This window comes from Taeniopygia guttata, chromosome 6, assembly GCF_048771995.1.
Source record: "Taeniopygia guttata chromosome 6, bTaeGut7.mat, whole genome shotgun sequence".
NCBI lineage: Eukaryota > Metazoa > Chordata > Aves > Passeriformes > Estrildidae > Taeniopygia > Taeniopygia guttata.
In genome coordinates, this window is record NC_133031.1 from 16,130,622 (window position 1) to 16,147,824 (window position 17,203).

At 36.2% G+C, this 17,203-nt stretch overlaps 1 protein-coding gene across 2 annotated transcripts in view; it reads right to left on the reverse strand.

The window, feature by feature from the left end:
* The window catches only part of ADK (adenosine kinase), a 267,429-nt gene that overhangs the window by 39,636 nt on the left and 210,590 nt on the right, over positions 1-17,203 (reverse strand). For both annotated transcript variants that reach the window (XM_030276802.4, XM_030276803.4), the window contains exons 8-9: positions 6,939-6,974; positions 631-745 (exon numbers count right to left, since the gene is read on the reverse strand). In XM_030276802.4, the coding sequence (XP_030132662.1) occupies positions 631-745; positions 6,939-6,974 (151 nt within the window). The remainder of the gene's footprint in view (positions 1-630; positions 746-6,938; positions 6,975-17,203) is intronic.

Below are 17,203 nucleotides of genomic sequence, written 5' to 3' on the forward strand. Positions count from 1 at the left end.
TTTAGTCTAGAAGCATAGGTGGACAGAATTAAAGAGACTGTCAAAAGGTAGGCAGTCATGTTTATAATGCTTAAATCTGTGCGTCGTACATCATCAATTTAGACAGCAGAAACTGCTTGTATCCCTGCTAGAACACCTTTTTCCCACGTACTCTTTTGAGAATTGAAGAGCAGACGGCTGAGAAAAGCTAAAGTGAGACTTTCTGCTCAAAGCAAAAAAAGCCTGGAAATTCACTTAGTACTGGATTTCACTTCCTCCTCTTTGCAAATGTTTAAATATACTACACTGTTGCACAGCTGTTCTCAGCAGGCACAGTGTATTCTTGTTTGCAGCAAAGATGGCTACACAGATAAAATCTCAAGTCATAAAAATTTGAGTAAAACCAACTGCATCAATATTTTAAATCTATGTTATAAAAATGTTCAGAACTAAACTCTCAGGCATTCTTGTGAAATAATAGCTTCTTAAATTCAGACTCTTGAAACAATTAAAAGCATAAAAGATGAGAAACACGGTGCAACACCAAAAGGCAAATGCTCTGATTACCATTTGAAAATTGTAAAACCACAACTTGTACTTGATTAGCTGGAATATTTACTGTGAGCAGCAAGGGATATTTGAAATACATACCTGTAGCCAGTACAGTGTCATCTTTGCCTTGGGTGAAGACTACGATTCGCTGCCTTTTAGTGTTCACCTTTGGCAGGGCTTGTGTCTTCCGGGCTATCTCTTTAATGTCTTCAGTCTATTAAGTCAGAGAAAGAAAATTCTTGTTACAGCATACTGAAGTGGTGGGAACTTTATTAACAGATCAAAGATTTATTTTCTTACAGCTAGGTATAAAATAGACTTTACTGACAGTAGAGGAAAATTTTTAAAAGGAAGAATACTTCATTCTTCTAAGGGTTTATGTAGTACTATGAGACCATTGTTTTTAATCTTGATAATGATAGTTCAGCTATTCCAACCACTGCAAAACCACAAAGTTAACAAAGGAATTACAGAGCATTTCTTAATGATCAATTAGTGGATTTTTTTGCTGCTGACTGGATTCTAACCATACCTATCATAAAATTAAAAATAAGATTGGTAAGAGAGTACTTTGGATAAACTCTGAGCTTGGTTTTCACCCAATTTAGCGAGGTTTTAGACTATTTTTAACACCTCTGACTTCAGCACACTTACAAATACTTTCTTTAACTTCCCTACAGTAAGTGATCCCATCAAGCAAACTGTGCATTGTACCCATCAGAGGGTGTGCAGCCCAGCTCCCACTAGATGGTTGCACAATTGAGATGCAGGGAAACAAAGGGTAAAAGCTATATTCAGTGGGGCACAGAACATAACCAATTTTCTGAAAGTGTGACCTGCAAAAGTTTCAGAAATCTTTGCTTTAAAAGGATGTCATACTTCACTGTGCACGTAGCGAAGAACAGAGAACCCGTCAGACTGAACCAAATTTCTCACTCATCCAATGTCTTACACATCAACAAGTTTGGAATGTTTAAACTAATAAATAAACTCGAAGTAAATAGATTAATAATAAGAAGAAATAATAAGAATAAATTAATAAGTAAACTCTAATAACATCACTTGTCATTAGAATACTGTGATTTCTATTCTCACTGTTGCCCTACGATCTGAAACAAAATGGTTTCAATTTCTAATTTACTTGGTTTTCAAACTAATCTACATTTCTGTTATTTGTATTTACATCAAACCCTTTTATAATGCTACATGGTAAACCTTTGTTCTCAGATTTCTAACTCAAGTCAGTGAGTTCTACAAATTAACTTTGGTGTAATCTATTTCTTGCCGTTGATAAATATAATTTTTTATTTTTCAAACATTAGAAAAGGAGTATGTATGACTGTAATTATTCTCTGTGGTATTTACTGTGCCCCACTTTGTTCACATCTGTGTTAAATAACACTGTATTTTTTTCCCAATTCCTTCTTTGTACAAGGAACTGTAGTGAAATATAGTAATGGCCTAGCCTTGAATATATGAACACATAATAATACTTTCTGCATTGCTTTGTGTATTGCTTGTTATGAATCCCAACTCACTTCTTAACACTATTACAGACAGACAATATTCCTGGGCCAATATATTTACCAGCACTCCTTTATGTGAAAATACCTACCTTTTCTGCAACACTTTCAGCCTCCCTCTAACTTCTTCCCTAACTTTGGGTAGTCAGTGAACCCATTGATTTATATACATTTGGCAAACATGAAAATAGTTTCCCTTTCTTTATTGGTCTCTTCACCTCTTTTAAAAATTCTCTCCTACTTTTCATTTCCATATATGATACTCTCACTTACGTTATTTCTTCCTTCCTCCTGCTTAGACAGCTAATAAAGCTTTTAGAAGGCAATGTCAGCTACCAGAGAAGAGAAGAACTGAGGACAGGAACACGGGTCACCTTACCACTAATTCTCAGAAGGCAAGGAGTCTCCTAAAGATGCCAGAGAAAATAATTGAAACAGTTGCTCTTCTGTTTTGAAATGTTTTTTTAAGAGGTTTATGAACAGCAGATATTAGCTGGTGGCACAAGCTGTTGAATATGGGATGGATGGAGAATGCAGCCCTCAGCTTGGTAATACACAAGCTTGCCAAAACCTTGCCAGAGGAAGGTTAGCCTCAATTCTGAACTACTTCAGGCCTTGGTAATTAAGAGATTCACAAATTTGAAATTGCAATAAAGCATCATGAAGATCAAAGGAAACGGGGGAGAGGTGTTTAGTTTCTGCTAAGTCAGAAGTGGCTACTAGTGACTTTATTAGGCACATTTTCAGTGGAGTAAAGCAGGCACAGAAATGAAAGAGCTTGAATATATTTGTACAATGTATTTGCAGGCATGATGAATTTTAAAAGGAAAATTATGAAGTTTTAATAGGAGAAAATGGCATGATCAAGAGATGATTTCTTCAGTTTAACAAAGAATAAAGATTAACTTAGATGAAGAAAAGAGGACACCAACGAAAGAGATTTGTGAAAAGTGATGGTAAGGATGAAATAATATGGATAGGGGGAAAAAAGTAAAAAGCACATATGTTTTCGGGAAGAATTAAATATATAATAAGCATGTAACAGTAGAAGGAAAGTTTTTAGGGTGAAAAGGTAAATTTTTTTAAAAAGCAGAAATTTCAAGACAGAGAGCTTTGGACACTTCTGATTTTGTAGAATTTAGAAATAACTGAATAGTGTGTTCTGTGAAAATTAACTTGACCATTTTTAGCCAAAATTACTTCCCATACTATTTTTTTTCAAAGAGAATAAAATATAGCTTCAATGTGAGTATTGAGGAGGTTTTAACTTTTGCACAGTTTCTTTTTGAAGGTACAACTGTGACATTTTAGAATATGTGAATATTTACAGTTGAAGACTGCAGAGGTACTAATGCCTCTTATTTCATTGTCAGGCAAACATTATCAAATGTTGCCATCTCTGATTTCTGTTCAGAATAAATAGCCAAAATGTATAATATTTGTTTTGCAGTGATTTTTTACTTGCCAATTTACTGAGTCTTTCTTACACATCCTGTGCCCAGGGACATGGCTGAATGATAAGACTGTACTGGTTGTAGCTCTAAAGCCTCTACACACTCCCTGAATTCACACGGTACTCCCACATACCCACTTACATACCTGAATCTGATTTAACAAAGATGATATACAAATCTCACTAAAGCATGATTTGCCTGTTGATGCTGCACCTGAAACACCTTGCAGATGGCATTCATTGCAGCAGTAAGTGGGATATGTGCACAGGAAGGAAGCATACCAGATATCCCAGGATCACACAAACTGCATCCAGTCAGATCCACTATCAAACCATGTCTTCTGATTTCTACCTCTGAATAGTTGGGAGTGCCATAGCCCTGACCTAAACAGGCATAAATCCTTCCAAAACAGTGCACTTGTGCAGTGTACCTCATTAACTTAAAGACCTAAAGCTGGTCCAGGGTAACAAAACTCTCTCTAATATGGTTCCCCAATGAATATGGACTTAGAGGAGACCTCTAACAAGAAAAGTTATTTTGCATGGTAGCTGCTACTAACCCATAGATACTTACTGTCCTGTTCATTTTCAGTTTACTTCCTGGCTTGACAGATAGATCTGAACCCTAAATTTTCTGTTTAAAGTAGTATTTTGTTTTCCTAATTTCTATGTAGAAGAAACAGAAATACCCTTTTGTAAAAGTAAAACCTCATAAAAAGACCTCATTTGTTATTTGAAAATTATTAGAAATGTTATTAAAATATACAGTGTGTGTATATATATATATATATATATATATATATATATATATATACATACATACATATACATATACACTGTGTGTGTGTATATATATATATATAGTTTTAAAATGCCATAGAGCATGAAATTCATAAAAAAAAAACCCAACCCCACAGTGATGCTCAGGAAAAGACAACATCAGAAATAATGTCCTATTTGTGATTATTACAGATAAGTGTTGGTCAGGGGATAAACTGAAGGAAATAATGGTCTTCAAATATCATGACTGATTTTACAAAACCACTTTGTATTTCAGCAAAGTACAGTGGAATACTAACTGTGGGAATGGTGCAGCATAAAAATTAAAAATCCTTTGAATGGGAATTTCCCTTACAAAGAAAAAGCAGATTTGTGTCATGGAGGTGTTGTCTCTCACCTATAACAAGATTTCATTTATTCAGAAAAGGTGTCTATTTTACTGAAGTTCTCTTAATTGTAACTTCTCTCTTTTTTTTTTTTTCAAAAACTGTTTCAGATTGAACTCATTCCATGTGTAAAAGATGAACTTAGTATACACAATTGTTGGAATTACTATGAGGCAGAACAAAAAAACCCTAACAAACAAACAGCTAAACAAAAGAAGCTAGTCACCAACTGATTTTCTATGATAAAAGATTTCAGATTAAAAAGTAAAAGCCTTTCCAGGTGGCAATTCAAATGCAGCCACCAGTAACTTTTAATCACTTCTATGAAAAACATCCTCTTGATTTTTGCCCTGGTCAATCAAGTCCTTTCCTTTAATTTGCCATGCTTTACCAGTTTTCTATTCTCCATATAAAAATCAAGCTTTTGAGAGTTGCTGGGAATTTTTCTTGGTTTTAATTGAAAGGCTAATTAAAGCTCTTCAAGTTTTTCATAAGATACTTTATTATCAGAGTGATTTTGGGGGTTTTTTTTGCCTGCACAGCACAACAGGAAAACAAAACTGTGGACATTATCAAGTTTTACACATCTCTGTCAGCAAACTTGACATGTGAGTCTTTGCCAAGCAAGGGAGTAATAAGAGATAAGATCATAATCATTGTGCACTTTACTGATATGCTGTAATCAAATGTGGCAGATTTAGGATGTTCAGGAGGAACTGTGCTAAAATCTCTAAGCATGTACTAATGGAAAGGTTAATATGATGGTAGTTAGCAGACACCAGTAAAAGCAGTTTGTCACTAGAGCTGAATTTAAACCAGGCACATTCAAAGTCTTTAGCTCAAGGGGGCAATAAAAATATAGAATGGGTAGACTTAATACACTACTTCCTTTCTTTTTATTGTCTAGCTACCAGAGGGTACCAATAATTTCTTATGCTTCATATTTTGGAAGCATCTGTGAAATTCATTCATTAGCATAAACTCAAAGTGTATTTTTATGCCTAACAATACAGATTATACAAATGAAAATTGACAGTGATAAAAAGTCTTGATTTCTACAAAGCAGCCACGTGAATTTGGGAAACATAAAATGAAATGGGACAGCCCACAGTTTTAATAGCTAAAACAGTGATGGCATTGATGTACCTGCTGGTGTATGGTTCTAAAGAAATCTAAATTGTAGAACAAAAGATGTCAGTCTTTCCCTCCTTTTTTTATATGCAACCAATCACACCCAGAAGTGGCACTCTGAAAGTGATGTGGTTTGAATTGCGCGGCTTCTATTTATGCAAAATGGGTGTTGAGCAGTCAGACTCCTTTCTATTCTTTTACACTGCAAACAAATCAATTAAGGTGGGTCTTATTCCAGTGAAAAAAAAACAACATGTAAAAGGATTTATGTGTGTTTGGTTCTGCAATTTAGATTTCACTAAGATCACTTACTATCTGCAAAATTAGCACAAGCCTTGTCACATTAATTATAGTATTCAAAAACTGCCTGTTTGAATTGGTTAGAGACCAATAGCTGATGGTTCTCCAGATTAAGCTATCTGAATGTAGCCAATGGGAGGTACTAGTCAAATAAATATGTTGAGAAGATGAAATCAAAAGCTCTGAAAATCACTGTAAAATCAACAGTATTTACTTCAAGAAAATACAGGATCAGACATTTTTAGAGCTCAGATGGAAAACACCAACTCGAATATGTTTTGAAACAATTTCCACACTACCTTTTCTAAAAAGCAGCTGTTTGTAGAAGCATGGTTTACATTAATCAGTACCTAACAATTTTATATACAACCTTTCTAAAATTCATTTGCATAATGATAATCCGCATATGGCAGGGTTTAAGTTATTTAAGCGGTGTTATATTTCACTATTTAGTGTTGCTTCACCACTGCTTTAGCAGTGAATCCTTCTGGAGTGTAATGCAGCTAATGAGGTAGCTTTTTAACTGAACAAACTGACAGGTCCCATATCTGCAGAGGCAGCTTGAAACCGTGCCCAACCTCTCGGCTTCCCAAGAGGCTTTTCAAAATTCAATAAATAACATCTGTAGGCGATGTTGGGTGCAGACCTAGCAGAGTGCGTCATAACACTGAGCTGGCAGAACAAAGAAACCATGACGACTGCCAAGTTTCCATGGCAACCGCTGCGAGGCTTGGAGAGTATAATAGCACATCAATCATTGTCCAAAAGAACTTCATTATCAGCAAGAAAAAAACCTTTAGGATCTGTTTAGTGTGCAATTGTGGGTTAACTCACCTCAAAGCCTTGCTCTCTAGCGAAAGTGGCAGCTTCCTGAAATAATAAAAAAAGAACAGTTAATTATAAAGTGCTAGATAATGAAGAAATAACACATTTTGAAACTCATTCAGCCAGTTTTCCTTTTACACGATTATCTCAATATAGCCATATACAGTTGTTCAATTCTGATAGTCGCACCAAAAGCTTCTCCCTCTTCCCTCAAGCCCAACAACAGTACAATGTCAACACATTTCACAAGTTCAAATAAAGAAGGTACAATATGTTTTTTTCCAAGTGAGGAAAGTTACTTTTGCAGATAGGACTTGAACTAGGAAACATCCCTCAGGCATATTTTTAATTGAAATTGTATCATATCTCCATTTATGTATGGCACTTCTTGGGATACATGCTATCAAGCCATTTAAAAAAAAATCATATGTCATCTACAGTGCGTTAAAAAACCAGGGTCACTAAATGTGTTTAGACCCTTGTGGTAGAATCAGATGAACATTTAAAAATTCTGATGTCTTAATCACTGGCTTAAGCAATTTAACTATGTTCTTTTCCTGAAAGAACAGAGGAAACATCATGATATCAGTATGTCCTCATGTCTTATTTATATTAATTGGTGCAACTAAAAATCTGCTTTGAAATAAAAGCAAGGGGATGGAAGACAATAGCAATGTTTTTCCCTTACTCACTTTCTGTCTTAACATTGGAAAGAAATATTGCAGAAAACTCTTGAAGTCTTTATGTTTTAACTTTCATTTTTCCAGATTATCTTTGCCAAGTAATATTAATAGAGGGATAATCTTGATCCAAAATGGTGAGTTGATCTTAACTAAACAGAAATAACTACTGTACCAAACCAATCCAGTGTGTCTACAAGAGGTTTTAGTGCTTCGGAAAACACATAGTTATGGACCTACATGATCTGCCAATTTGGGGGCAATAGAAGAATCTGAAGTGGGTACAATTGATTATAACCACAGTAAGTTGAGGTTAATAAAATGTGATAAGCTGAAAAGCACAACTCCTCAGGCTGCTTCGCTGCAGAAACATAAGGCTGACCGGGTTACCCTTAGCTGATGTTGACAGAAAAACTGAATCATGGTCCTGACAATTGGGTGCGGGCAAGGTTAGCCACTTTGACAATTTACTTACAATTGAATCCCTTCTTGTACATCACACAGTCAATGACATTTGCTAGCCTGGCTGTCAAGAAGGAGTGTAGAGTTCAAAGATATCATGCAGTGTTTTCCTAAACCAGCATGTGATTAACAAAGCCTATGCTCGTATGAAAAAAGGAGCCTTGCAAGCTTCCACTCTGCAGTGATGCACTTACAATGAACTGCAACACAATCAAGAAAGCCTCAAATGGGACCGTGACACAGGAAAAAAAAAAAAAGAGAGAAATAAGAGAGTGATAAGGGGGAAGACAATAAGAGAATTGACTAAAAATTATTTCTTGTAGCCAAATAATTTCTTTAACCTCAGATTTTTGGTCATGAGATGGAAATCGGAAGTTACACTTATCTGTCCTAAGGGATTTCTTCAAAATCCCAGTTCAGCAGGACATTAACATCTGTGTTAAACTATTGTCTGGCCAGGAAATTGGACACGGGTACATGAAATAAAAACTATTCCAGTGAAGTGGTGCTTTCTTATGTGGGAGACTTTGAGAGCATTCATCTTAATTTTCTGTACTGGGGTACCCATGCATAGCACATGTGTTTTGGAAGACCTGGCCCTTCCACAAGAAAAGATAAATTATTGCACATTTGTTAAAAAGTATCTCATCTTCAGATTCTCCTGTAAGAGCGTCATCTTTTAGCCTGGTCTGCTGCCCAGCTACATGAATAATGGCAGCCAGCATAAAATCATAGATTTTCCTGCTGTTGACCTCTAATCTAAGGGTGCCTGAACACGCCAAAGAACAACAGCAATCTTAATTTTCTTCTCTCCTATCAACTAAACCTCAGAATGACTCCTGAGCAGCTTATTTCAGTAAGGATTGTGCCTACAGTCCCCTAAAAAACAGCCTTTCTCAGAAAGAGATCCCTTTAAGAATTAAGACATTTCCAGTAAAAAAAAAAAAAAAAAAAAGGCTCGAACCACACATTTGGATGGTACAGTTTAGTGCTTGTGAAACACTGAGAAATGTGAGGGAGGCTCTGATTGCCAGGGACAGTTCAAAGTAAATTAACCAGATAAAAGCAATGAGAACCTTTTAGTATCTATTCACAATAACAGTGAGAACAGGAAACAAGCAGAACCCATCTGTGCAGCCCTAGGGCACCTCATACTGAGTTTCACATCTCTAATAAAGTAGTCAGGTTAAAGTCTAAGTGGATGTAACATGTGGAGACTGCTTGGGTTACAGCGGCCAGCCGGGGCGTTCCCTGGTGCAGGTGATAATCAGTATGATAATCACTATATTTACAGGCTTTCCATTTTATATCTGACATTGAAAATCACGAAGAAGGAGGGATTAAGGAAATAAACAACCCACACAGAAGCTTTACTGCTCCCCAGAGAATGCAGCATTTTCATTCATGCATGACATGCGACAACAGCAGAGCAAAACAGCGACTGAACAGAATTTTCTTAGGAGGCTTCATTTCACATCAGGAGTTCTTTCAGTTTTGATAAACTTTACACATTATTAATTCATTACTCCAACTCAGAATTTTCAGAGCTGTTTTGTTACTGTCTACAGAACACTTCATAAAACCCTCTCCCCACCTTATCACTGTTTCATACTAAATGTATAAAAAACTCACACTCTTTTTCCTATATAGCCTTTTTACTAACTGTGACAGCAAATTTATTGTTGTACCACCTAAAGTAGAAATGAGATTTGTTTTTAGTTGTGAAATGTCATTTGGCTCATGCTGTTTGGGGAAAAAATCTTAAGTACACTCAAGCTGAGAAAACCTCTGTGCAACGCTACTTAATGGTAGTAACACAATGCCACCAAAGTTAACACACACCCTCTCTTTGCACAATAGTGAGCAGTTTACACAGGAAAGCGAGATAAATTAAGGAGACAACAATAAAAAAGACAACTTCCGTTAGTCCTGGCCTTGCTGTTATGTTAGAATTTGCTTGCTAGCTGAAAACTATTTCCATTCTTGCCATGTATTTTATTGCTGTCTGAGCCCCAGCACTCAGCAAAAGGAACTTTTTGTAATCTGCACAGGCTAATTTTAACGGGACTTGTTAAAATCCTGAGCCTTTTTATCAGCAGCAGAACAACTACTTGTTTATAAGTAAACAGAAACATACCTTCCAAACACAGAATCCATCAGCCTCTGCAATCCTAGGAGTAACATATAATCCTATGTTAGCCCCCTGTGTTAGAATACTTTTATGATTATAGAGTTAAAATGGCTCAGCTTCAATAATTGCATGTTCAGTTTGCCATGAGACACAGAAGGCCCACCACATATTGAATATTCTTGACACATCAAATTTTTTTTTGTTTGTACCAAGGTTTTATGATTACTTGATCAAATTACAGCCAAATGGTAACAACATGCATAGAGGGTTAAAATTAATTAATGTAGGCCAACATAAAACTCACACAATTGCACTAAACAGCATTTGAAACCATGCATTGCCAAAATTAGCTGACAAAGGCTGTTTCAAAAACACCAGCAACATTATTATCTACAATATGCATTTTAACCTTTGTATGGAAAAAAAAGGAGCACTGAAAACTAAATTTGCATTTCATTGCCGAAATCAACATTATCTCATAAAGAAATGATAAAACAGCAGGACAGCAATGATACCCTTGCACACTGAATGCATTTCCCATAATTGCACAAAAAGCAAATGCAGGGGACACTGAAGATAATCTCTCCCCTGCCATCCTTCTTGGTAGGGAAAACATCTCACAGAATAACCTCAACTCACGTATTACAGTACTACCCCCTGGATTTACTGTTTTTAATTGGAAGATTACTGACAGATTCTGAGGGAGTTCCTACTTCATTAACTATAAACTTCCTGACTTGCCCAAAATATACCCTATTCACATTTCCAGGAATACCATCCTCTTTTCTCTGCACAGCTGGTCTGTGACGCTGAGGGTTCAGCCCAGCCCATGAATCAATGCAACCTCAAGCCTGCACACACATAGAGCAAGTGGAACAGCAGGGGAAGGTCCTTGCAGCTTAGTGCAGAGCAGAGTGCATAACAACAAAAGGAAATAAAAAAGTAAACTCACTCAATGAGAAAAATAAATGACCATGAGGACCATGGTCATGATCATACTTTGTGTCAGCCTTTGATGGGACAATTCCTACAATTCCGTATTTGATTGATTTGATTGTAATTTGAATAGTACTTCCAACATTGTACCTTACAAGCCTTTCTAGACTGCTAAAATCTTCTAAAAATTACTCTTAAACATTTTCTTCCTTTCTTACATTTCAGAAGTATGGATTGTTAGTTTTCTTCTATTTACATTTTTCCTTGAACACACTAAATGCTACAATTTTCTCACTCAGGTAATTCTCTTTTTCTTCAGTATAATAATTTACTACCATTCATCCCACTCCTGAGTTCAGCTCCATTCCTGGTATAAATTTGTATTCTTTCTATCCTCCCTTGCTTTTCTACAGATTGTATTGTTTGTAGCAACAAAGTTACTTTCACAAATCTAACATTAAAACCCTGTTATCTAAAAGGAATGGGTGACAACTGAAATAAACAAATGAAGATATAGGGAAGATTTTTGTAGAAGTGATGCCCACTGATATCTACAACTTCATTCTGTGGAAGACAGGCTCAAATAATCAAGGTTGGTTTTGTTTGATAATCTCCTTTCTTAAAGGTAGATGCTGAAGATTCATATTTCTGAAACAGACATTTTTATTCATGATTTCCTAAAGGACAGCAGACTTGTAAAACAAAAACCAAAAACAAACAAAAACCAAACAAAATAATGTATTATTTGTCTCTCTGCACTATAGAGACATGAGTCTTTATTGTAATGTAATTACTAAGACTTGTAGTTCACCTTTCCTTAAGCAGGCACATTTGTCCTTCTGTCTGTCCCTTTTATCATCCTTCCCTGTCCCTAACAAAGAGCTTTCTCATACAATTCTGTGTTTTCAGAACTATACCCTTCTTTTATATATGTCATAGGTACTGAGAACCTCTGATTTCAGTGGCATCAGTTATGCCCTGTAAATCTGAGTATGGGCCAAACAACAGATACTCTATTAAAATCTCCCTTCTTATTTTCTTGGAAGATAAGTAATGAAGAATTAATTACCATGTGCCCTCCTTTTGGTATTACCTTCCTAAAAAACTTGTCACAGTGCAGAAGATCAACTAGTTTTTAAGAAAGAGACATAGTGAGCTGTGCCATGCCACATTTTCTACTCTTCCAGCTTCAGGCCAGTTTATACTAAATATAATCCTGGAAATGGGGCTTAAGGCACAGAGAGACAATGCATTTTCAATTGTTGCCATTGAATTATAACAAAGTTGTCATAAATATATCCACTAACTTCACAGCAGAGTTGGTGGGGTGTTCTATCAAATCATCAAATATTTAATGCAGCCCATGAACATGCTGATCTGTCTTTATACCACTTTTTCCTGCATATGATTCACAAAGCCAAGCTAAGGTAAATCTGATTTTATTCCCTGCCCAATTTTAGGAAACGAATAGATTCATATACATACACAGAGAGATAGCACAGCAAATCCACAGTTCTTAACATGGTGACTTAACAGCATACAAGAACTACAAGTACTTTCATGCAATGCAAATAGGGGTGATGTCAAAGCTGTGGTAATGATAATCATGACCTCCCTAAGGAATTAGAGGTAGATCCCACTAAAGACTCTGCTGATCAGTTGAAAACATTATTTCAATAAGTGGCTGCTATTGTTCTACTACTTAAAATGAATGGATGAAAAGTCTACAGGACACAGTTCCAGCTGGATCACTAACCTTTAGTGCCAACAGTGCATTTATTGTAGTTAGTGGTAAGATGCACGTGTTCATCTTCAATCAGTGCTAAATAGCTCTCAGTGGTTACTCCAAACATTGTAGACAGTTGTATCCAGCCTGTTATGCCACTGCAGTCTGATTTAGACAAGCATTACTTTAAGGTCAACTATTACTACATTTCACTGTCTTAGGGCAATACAAGCTCATATGCCTTTATATAAAAATGGCCATTTATAAAGGCATTAAAAGCTCAAAGGTAAAAACAATTTCATGCTTTTCCTTTTTTCCCTTTTTTTTCCAGCTGAGAAAGTTTGCAATACATGTGGGGATGTGTTACACAGATGAAATGCTTCAGTATTATTTTTGTTTGACAACACAGAGGCCTAATCCTGGATTCAGTCAGTAGTGTAAATCTGTTCATGTTTCAGAGAAGAACAGTCAAAATGGTTAGAGAATGGACAGACCCTGCACACAGCTTGAGAATCAACACTGAGAACCAGCAAGTATCCACCCCTCCCTGGTTATTACTGGAAAAAACACAGCTGGAATCAATTGGATGGGCAGATTATCATAAAGGAACACCAAGGATTTTTTTACCCCACTTTCCTTTTCTTATGAGCAGCACTAGACCCCATTTTTTTTTTTTTTAATGAAGGATAGATAGTGAGAATTCATATAATGTCCTAAAATATTATTTCAGTTTGCTCCAAAAATACTAAAGACACTGGTAAATATATGCACACAGCCTTCACCCAGTAGCTGAAAATATAAAATAATAAGAATCAGTTCAAGTGAATAATCAGAATAAGTATAAATACCATATGGGGTTAAAGTTGTAGTGTTCAGAGGGGGTTCTGGCAGAGTACTAGAGGGTTTTGTCTAAAAAAGCCTAGTGTGAAAAGAATTGAGAAAGAAACATATTTCCTGTCCTGCTTGGGTTCACCCTGGAGTGTTTGTATCACGTACAATTCATTAATATTCAAGATCTTTATTCTCCTATTCAGGTTACTACCAGAACTACAATTCCTGCCAGAATCTTCTGTGGAAAGAATCACCCTGAGTCAGAGCTTAATGCCATTACAGGGTCTGCAACAGCTGCAGCAGGGATGTGCCTCTGAGCCATTTTGAAATTTTATGATGGATAAAGTACTATTACTTACATCTCTCTCTTACATCCTTACCTAAAGAACTGAACTTCTTATGACTCTGTATGTGTCTCTTTCTTCTCACATATTACAAGCATCAAATTAGTGAACAATACTTCTTCATATCATTTCTCTACAAAAATGTCTGTTTCTACCTTAAAAATAAATGCATCATCATCAGAAGTGACAAAGAAGAAAAAAAGACACCCCCTCCTTAAATATCATTGAATCAGGAGAACATAATAAAAATGAAAACAAAATATTAATATCGAGAAGAGTTTTATTTGTATATAAAAATAGAAGATGTGTGTTGAAATCTTCAATATTGTTCATTGAATGCTCCCTGTGTTACCTTTATAGCTGGAGGGTGACAAACAGAAATAAAAGATTGCATCATTTTCAATGAGACCTTCTGTGATTGTAACCACTCAAACTAGCCTGAAATCAGACAAGACATTCTCATCTAGCTATTTCAGATGAAGAGAATAATCAGATACTCTGCTAAAAGTGCTAGGATCTAGCAGGATTCTCTCTAGTCCTGGTAAAAGGTTAATGTATTTTTAGCACTGGAATTGAGTTGTTTTATATACTTTGTTTAGGGTGATGTCATGCACAGCCATTTAGAATTATAACTGAGGCTGTGGCATTGGGAACTCTGTAAAAAGCAATCACTGCGTCACACTCCTCATGTGCTGGGCTTGCTCTGCTTGTTAACTCTAGCAAAAAAAAATAAAGTTGCTCACTGCAATCTTCAGCAATAACAATATCTTTTAAATTGGTCTTCAAATTACATCTTTTACCCTTTCAATTAATTTCAAACCCAGTTGACTTTAGGATTCTTACTGGAGTTTCTTGTGCTATTTATTGCAACTTCAATGATGTATTTATCTGTATTCAAGATACAAATACTCAACATGAATTTTGTTTTCTGAAATTTTCAGTTTTAGCTAACTGTAGCTACCTTATGGAAGGAGAAACCTAGCTCTCGGTATGTACCAGCAGTGCTCTCTCACAACATGGTCATTGCACAGAAAAACAACTTTTCAATTTGACCACAGTTAGATCACTGTGGTCCTGAGTGAAGTACATAAGCTCTAATTCCAGATGTGACTAGGGCACTATTTATCATCTTGGACAAGTTGCTAATTTCTTGGATCAATTTTTAAAAAAAAAAATCCATAGAAGTTAGAATTTAACTGCTTTTGACCATTAAATATTTCTGGATGAGAGAGTTTGGTAAAGTTTATTTTTCTATTAGAACCCATCCTGAACCTAAGACAGGCTCAAACAGATCAGAGATCAAAAGAATAATCAAATAATGAAATTAAAGGGATATGATTCCAGCATATTTTTGAATGGTATTACAAAAGACATGCAGCTGTTGGGTTTGGGAGGGGCCTCTGCACATCATCTACAGAGTCCAACCCCACCCTTCAAGTAGGGTCAGCTAAAGCAGGCTGCCCAGGACCACTCAGTTTTGAATATTTCCAAGGATGGAATCACCACAGCCTTTGTGGAAAATCTGTTTCAACACCTGACCACCATCACAGTAGAGCTTTTTTCTTATGATTAAGTGAAATCTCCTATAGCTGAATGGGGGTGTGTGCCTGTTGTCTCTCATCGTGTCACCTCCCACCTCTGTAAAGAGCCTGCTTCCATTTTATTAATTACCTCTTGTTAGTGTGCCTTGATAACATCTCCCTGATCTTCCTCTTCTTCAGGTTCTCAGTCTCCCCTCCTCATACAACAGATGCTCCAACCCTCCATCATCTTTGTGGCATCACTCCAGTATGTCTGTGTCCTTCTCATGTAGGGAGCCCAGAACTGGACCCAACACTGCAGAACACTGCAGACACATCTCATCAGGGCTGAGCAGAGGGGAGGCAATCTCTGCCCCCCACCTGCTGGCAATGCCCTTCCTAATGCAGCCTGTGATGCTGTGCTTGTCCTTCCTTGTTGTGCAGGCACATCACTGCCTCATATCCTCTTTTTCCATTGAAATTCTGAGGTCCTCTTTTGCAAAGCTGCTTTCTACCCAGCTGGTTCCCAGCCTCTCCTGGGACCAACATTCCTCCCCAGGTAAGAGGACCTTCCACTTCCATTTGCTGAACTTCATGAGATTCCCATCAAGACATTTCTCCCCTCTGCCAAGGGCTTTGAAATTTCATATTATACTGTGATCTTTCTTGAAGAAGTGGGGTTCAGAATTCCTACGATAACTGAAACTACAAGCATACTGAGCATTCCATTTTACTTTTAAGACACCACACTTATGAAAAAAGAAAAAAGAAGAAAATTACAAAAACTAAGAGGTAAAACAAAAAAATATATAAAATTATGTATGAATATGCATTAATTCGTACAGAAAAGAATATTAAAATTAGATATTATAATTACGGAAAATTACATTCCTGCATTGAAGATCAGTAATCTTTCACATAATACAAAACAACAGAATTATGACAACAACTTATTTGTCAAAAATGCATAGATTAGCAATGCATTACTCCATGGATAACTGTATGCAGATCCCTTTCTTTCACCGTGATCATCCGCCCCAAGATGCACTGGATATTCAGCAGTAATACTGATATGCTGAATTAACAGTGCATTTGCCTGCTCGGTATTTGCCTTCCCTGTTAAACCAACTATGTACACACATATATATACATACACATACATGACTTTTACAAATGCATATATAGATCATGACAAAACAAATGTGATCTCCCTTTCTAAAACCTCCTATGCTTCAGTTTTCCATAGGCACCCCTTTTCCAAGCCCTTCCTTGTTAAATCAGTGGTTTTCATAAGCAATTATATCCACTAGACCTCCAGTTAGGGAAAAACAAGGTGCCTGCAATGGAATCCCACCCAGTAAAATATAACAATTTATTGGCACCTTCACCTCTTCTGAGCACTTGAAGGTCATGAGAACCTAGAGCTATAATTTGAGATATACTGGTTATAGCACCATTCCTGTGAAATAGTACTGATAGATCTTTTGTTACTATGAAGTTATTTTAGCTTGTTAATACAGTTGCAATGATTTATTATCTGTTCCCCCTTCAAGATATCATTTGATATCTTTCCAAATATCATTTGATATTTGATATAGTCACTAGTTATAAAATATTAAACTATAAATACATTTTTCTTTCAGC